This window comes from Amphiprion ocellaris, chromosome 19, assembly GCF_022539595.1.
Source record: "Amphiprion ocellaris isolate individual 3 ecotype Okinawa chromosome 19, ASM2253959v1, whole genome shotgun sequence".
Lineage (NCBI taxonomy): Eukaryota > Metazoa > Chordata > Actinopteri > Pomacentridae > Amphiprion > Amphiprion ocellaris.
Genome location: NC_072784.1, coordinates 18,775,742 through 18,782,386, shown reverse-complemented (window position 1 = coordinate 18,782,386; position 6,645 = coordinate 18,775,742). Strand labels below are relative to the sequence as shown.

Sequence of the window (6,645 nt, the reverse complement as noted above, 5' to 3'; positions counted from 1 at the left end):
CAGGGACTCCTCGTACATTTCAGATATTCTCTATCTGAAGTAGCAAATGCTTCTTGAATCATATTTAAATGGTATCATTATACCGCCAAGGAATGGCGGAGTTATGTGACGATCGGCGTACGTTTGTCTGTCTGTCTGTCTGTCTGTTAGCAACATTACTCAAAAACGGACTAAAAGATTTGGATGAAATTTTCAAGGAAGGTCAGAAATGGCACAAGGGTCAAGTGATTAGATTTTGACAGTGATGTGGCTTACAGTCTGGATCCACAGATTTGTTAAATATTTCTGTATCATTGTGAGATAGTGGCACAGCATCACTGTAACTATGACTACAAGTGAACGGCTACCTGCTGATGATCACATGATTGAGATCCTACGAAAAATCGACCATTGCGGACTTACTGGGACTCATCAGTCAGAAATGATACCAGAAACAATTGATTAAACTATGGGGGTGTTTCTGAGTCCCATCAATTCCTGCAGCCGCTACATATTTTGGTCATGTGATTCTGTATCCGTACATAACGTACACATGCATAACACACACCTGTGCTCACTGCAAGGTCATTTTGTTTGTGAGTGCATCTACTGTAAATAGTCACATTCTATGTTGCTGTGATTTCTGATCATCAATAACTAATAAACAAATGCTGCATTTCTGACAATGCCATATGGATGAATGAACAGCCTTGGCGGATTACTGCGCTCTCAGAGTGCGTTTCTTGTTAGAGTATGTGGTTGTCACATTTTCAAAATCAAGTTACACAGCTGCAGGATGAGTTTAAAAAAATGTGGATTGTGGTTGCTATACAGATCATGTTTATTGCTCTTTGTTGAGATCCAGTCATGTTTTAATCCCAAGTTAAATCTCAAAAAAAACACCACATTCTTAATTGTTTTTCAATATTATATGTCTGCAGCAGAGAGGGTTTATTCCACCCAAAATACAATTTATGGTTTTAAAGGTTTGTTCCACACAAAAAGTGCTTGCTAACTAAAGACATAAAATTCCTATATTGTGTCATTTTTCTGCAAATTAATCTAAGTGTCACGTTTTCCCACAGTGCATCTTTCAATTTTTCACTTCAAAATCCTGCAAAGATGGGTCTTTTTTTACCATGACTGTATAACCCCAGTTTTGAGAACTGTTTTAAGTGGGCTACTTTGCTCTGAAAATCAAAAAGCTGCTGATGTTCCTGCCCCCTTCAGGAAGAACACATTCTCTGCATCTGTGGTCAACAACTGGAGGCTAACTAATTGTGGAAGGGCTTGAGGACTGACAGAAATATTTATCTTCATATATTAGCAGCTGTTATTTTACACCTCCAGGTTAATAACAATCACAAAACACAATAAAAAATGGAGTGTCACCATATGGGACCTTTATTGTTTGAAAGGTTTATTCCACACAAAATACTGCTTTTGACAACGTTGTGCTTTAACACGTATGCCACCAAATCAATATGTTCTGCCCTGCAGTTTACCTTGGCTGCAAAGAGTTGCATGTTGGACAAACTGTGGAATTAGAGGTCTATTGCCTCTGTAGTCACTGGATCTCAAACAGATATTTGAAAAGGTGGAGATAATTGTGCTAATTATGCAATTTTCCCAACATGCAACTGGCAGCAACCAAGGTAAAAATGCCGGACAGAAAGCCATTATCAGCATCAGTGTTAGTGCCAAATAGATTTTCACATACAGGAAATATGACAGGGTAATTTGGTGCAAGACAGTAAACACTGACAAGTAGAGAAAACTGAAAGAAGGACAAGTTTTAAAAAAGAAAGTAATGGATGCAAGTTGACAGGCAATAAGTGTTACAAGACAAATAATTCCTTGCGTTCCAATAGGGTCTTCGCACCATTCGGTGCTCGGACCCTAATAAGAAGAAACTGGTACAAATGAATTAAACAGCAAGAGGAGCAAATTCAAAGAATTTGAACTAAAAGAGGACAAAGTAGTAGAAATATTCACAATGTGCAGGAATATGTGAATTAATTGCTTGAGAACATGCAAATCTACACAGAATGTGATATATATATATATATATATATATATATATATATATATATATATATATTCTATCTGCAAAATGCCAGAATAATAATAGAGATCATTTTTTATTACTTTCTTCAAAGTGAGAAATTTACATTCACTACTATTACTATGCCTTCAAACTATTTGGGAAAGCCCAGATGATGATGTCATGGCTTGGACAGCTTTTAATAGGTTAACTGACAGCATTTGAGTTAATTGGAGACACACCTGTGGATGTATTTTAAGGCATGGGGAAATCTAAATAAATCAGCCAATATGTCAGGAAGACAATTGTGGACCTCCAGATACCTGAAGGTTCCACGTTCATTTGTTCACACAATTACAAGTATTAACACCATGGGAATGTCCAGCAATCACACCACTCAGGAAGGAGACGGGTTCTGTGTTCCAGAGATGAACGTGTTTTGGTGTGAAACATGCATATCAACCCCAGAACAAAAGACTGTGAAAATGCCGGCTGAAGCTGATAAAAGAGTTTCATAATCCATAGTGAAACAAGTCCTGTATCAACATGAGCTGAAAGGCAAGCAAGAAGCCATTACTCCAAAAAGCAACATAAAAAAAGTTAGATTACAGTTTGCAAATGCACGCAAGGACCTTAACTTTTGGAGTCTTGTCCTGTGGTCTGATGAAACTAAAATTGAACTGTTTGGCTGTAAGGACCATTGTTATGTTTGGAGGAAAAAGGGGGAATGTATTACTATATATACTATATAAATTTACACTTTAGCGAGCCAGTAATTTGCAGATTCCTGCACTGCACTGTAAATATTTTTGTTATTTTTTTTGCTGCTTATTTAATCAGCAGAATTTTCTTCTTATTTGTCTTGCAACTCTATTGACTTATAGCTCCTACTGTCTTCATAAACCTTTTTATGCTTCTTTGCAAATTCTCTGCTTGTCATCATTCACTGTATTGCACCAAATCACCATGTCATTTCCCATGCAAGCAGTTAGAAAATTTTCACTTCACTTCTTGAGTTAAGACTCAATAATGTGCAATAAGAACAATAACTTATCTGTGCAGTAACACCAACTCCATTACTAATTATTACACTGCATACTTATATTTTTATTTTTATTCAAACAATGCACATTTTGCTTTTTCTACTTATGTTCATATCTTTAGTACATAGTTTTCTACTTATGTTTGTTTATATTTTTTGTACTGCTTAAATTTCTGAGACTTTGAATGGGAATATAAGCAATTTCCCCTCAGGGGACAATTCCTCTTATGTCAAGACCCATGAAACTGTTTCTGGTTCTGATTTTGACATTCCATCCTGCAGGTTAACTTGGTTGTAAACAGCTGCATGTATATAAACAAGGGTCCCAGAACTGCAGTCCTGCAAATGCATCCTCCTGTAGTCACATTTAGATGCATACATAGGTGAAAAATTACCTGGTGAGGTTGTCTTCTTGCAATATGTTTGTAATGAAAAGTTTTTAGCATTTCATTTTCTAGCTATTCCTCAAAAGACATGTTTTTGATACCATTTTATTTATTATCTTTAAGTTACTCTTTGTATTTTTAAAGAAATTATAATGTTTGTATTACTACCCCAAGCTCTATAATCACTGATAAAATCATTCAAGATGATGGAGGGATGAGAGCAGCAACAGCTGGAGGAAAAGAGTGGAAAAATGTCAACAAAATGGATGTTGACATTCTTCTATTGCTGTTCTGTGGAATATTCTTATTTTTTCTGTGGAAAATAAACATATTTCAAACATTAAATCATTCTTAAAATCGCATAAAAACACAGATTCTTATACGGGGAATTTTTGACCCACTTATGGAAGAGTGTAGAGTCCAGTCACTTGTGCATCCAAGGGTTAAAGGCAGATGTTAATCCATGTTTCACTAATGCAAACAGTGTTATATATTTCCGATACTACTTGAACTTCTCATTAGCTCCACGCTGTTCGCCCTCTGGGTGGCGCTACTGGGTCATTTTTCCCCCGATAAGGAGGGCTGAGTGCGGGCCGGGTTGACTGCCAGCCAGCTGGGTGAATGTCGTGAACAGTCGCCGTGTTGGCTTCAGTCTCCTGCTCCCCTATAATAACTGGATGGGTGTCTCACTCCGTGCGGCTGCTTGAAGCTGTTGCGGCGGAATAAAACTGCAAATGCTGAAGTGAGGAATCACCAAAACAACAGACGGGGATGTGAGAAACCGCAGAGCAGAATGTCAAGTGGAACAAAAGAGACTTCTTCTTGTTTTTCGTCTTCGAGCCCGAGTCTCAGCGGACCGAACTAACTAGCAGCTACACCGGCTAACGTTAGCAGACTAGCTAACCTACATTACGGGTATAACTACCGTTAAACAACGGACTGTTTTAAAACTAAATTTAAACGGACCTCTTGTTTTTGTGAGTTTATTGCTAACATTACAGCAGCAGAGTCACAGCTAGCAACACAACATTAGTTAACTTGTCAGGTTAACAAGGTAACTAGCTCGGCTAAGATTAGGGTCATAGCTACTAGTTAAGATTAGCAAGCTACTAGTAGCTGCATCAGTGTTTGCCAAGTTAGCAAGCTGTTGTTGTTGTCGTGCTAGTACTTACTGACGCGAAATAAGAGAAACATAGCTTCAGCAGCTTTTAAATGACAAAACGGTTGTTGTTTGGGGGAATAATTAAATGTTTTGATTGCCAAAGTGTAACATTTAACTTTACTAGGTAGTAGTGTGTCTAAATCAAGCTAGCTTCTCATGCTAGATCAATGTTGCTTTTGTTTTTGTCTCATCCCGGACACAGACAGACTGTATGAGGTGGATTCCCCAGGCTGTTTACAGATAAAGCATCCTTGTCTGCCTGTCTGCTGAGTGGATCTCATCGGTTTTACTCGCCATGGCAGCGGTGGTTAGCTACACTCCACCATGGTGGGTGAACCTGCTGCACAGACTTCCCCATTTCAACTTGAAGTTCGAGCAAACAAGCAGTGATTTCCGACCAGAGGACTGGACCTATCAACAGGTAAAGTTAAATCTCACAAGCCGGGATTCCCAGACGTTCTACACACACCCAGGGGTGTGACTACAATAAATGATTGTTTCAGAATGATTTTGGTTTCAGTCTAAAACTACAGGAGCAGTATAATGCCTATTGATATGGTTCTACGAATACTTTTCATACGATTTTTTTTCGTGAATGTTATTGGTGACAGATGACCTCTTTGCACCTGTTCCTTCCCTTCACCTTCTGATCCATGCCACCATCTGTGTGTAGCTGTTATATCCATGTCTTGACCCTTTTCAGACACTAGCCAGCTGGCACTGTATACTGCGATTCTTGTCACCCCAGCTGACTTACTCAGCCATTCCTTAAAGCATTATTTTCCTTAAGATCTAATCGAATCAGTATTTGTTACACCACATAAAGGGCATTAGGGCTCTGAAGTGCCTTAGCCAAATTAGACTTACTTAAATGATATGCTCAGATTAAGGATGTTAAACTGATATCAAAGGTCGAGAAGGAGTCTGGACTCCCTGATGAGCAGCTAAGAGCCAAGAGCAGTCTGGCGTTTGTTCACTTTATTAACGTTAAATAGAGTCTTCCAAAATTAGGTCAAGTGAGGCTTCGTTTTCTAATAGCAGTGGTAGTTTTGGCTGTAGCCTTTGCTTTTTCATCATTAATGAGCTTTCAGTTGCTGTTGTTTTCTAGCCCTTTATTGGAGTGTAGGTTATTACCTTCAATAGAGTGATTCTGACAAAGGCACCTGTTATCTTGCAGCTCTGACAACAAACAAAATCTGAAAAACTGAAATGTCTTCTCTACCAGATGGGTGAATGTTAACTTTAGTTTACAGTCCCTTCTTTGTGGTTTTATGTTTAACAAAAAAATCTTTAAGCATCTGTGACAGTCATGTCTGCGTAAGTTGGATAATCCTAAAAAAAAAGGCTCAGAGGTTCTTTATTGTCATTGTTATAAAAACAATGAGAAGCACAGCCATCTTAAATTCTGTGGAGCAGAGCAGCTGATTCAACTGTTCAGTTCATCTGTTGTCTTGTAAGAAGGGAAGTTTTTCTTTATTTTGTCATAGGTACAATAAAGAAGTCAATGTAACAAAATCAGTTGATGCTGAAAGAATAACAGTAGCTTTTAAGTAACTTAACATAGAAGATGTAGACATGGGTGAATTGTTATAGTCAAAGTCACAAGATAACTGAGTTTCCCTGGTAAGAGTGATTCGGAAAATCAAGAAGTGAATCATGGTTCCAGAGAATTGGGAAGACATGGTCCAGACATGTGTCAGCATTTTATGGTGACGTGCTAGAGCCTGTGCTAGCATTTAGGTTTGAAAATGGAAGTAATCTGAGAACTGAAAGTGTACACATCATCGTTTTGCTTGGGCTGACGTGTGGGTGTCCGATATTTACTGTTGGGTTTCTTTACTTAATTCATCACTTAATTGAAAGAATGGCCTCTAGTTCAGACAAAATGGACATTTTAAGGAGTATATTGCTTGCTTGCTTGTGGCATTTGACTCCATTTGCTGAAAAAAGGCCACCATTGTACCACCTCGTGGTTGTTATAGTCCATTTCCCCTTTTAGGATACAGGAAGGGTTCATTGGCTGAATAATGGC

The 6,645-nt window shown here is 38.3% G+C and overlaps 1 protein-coding gene across 3 annotated transcripts in view; it reads left to right on the top strand.

Moving 5' to 3' along the window:
* Positions 1-4,052: 4,052 nt before the first annotated feature.
* The window catches only part of ttyh3a (tweety family member 3a), a 28,486-nt gene continuing 25,893 nt past the window's right edge, over positions 4,053-6,645 (top strand). The window contains exons 1-2 of one of the 3 annotated variants that reach the window (XM_035948714.2): positions 4,053-4,366; positions 4,820-5,034. In XM_035948714.2, coding sequence (XP_035804607.1) covers positions 4,909-5,034 — 126 coding nt within the window. In that variant the 5' untranslated portion in view covers positions 4,053-4,366; positions 4,820-4,908. Of the gene's footprint in view, positions 4,367-4,815; positions 5,035-6,645 lie in introns of all 3 variants that reach the window. The other 2 variants (XM_035948713.2, XM_023271418.3) reach the window with 2 other exon arrangements.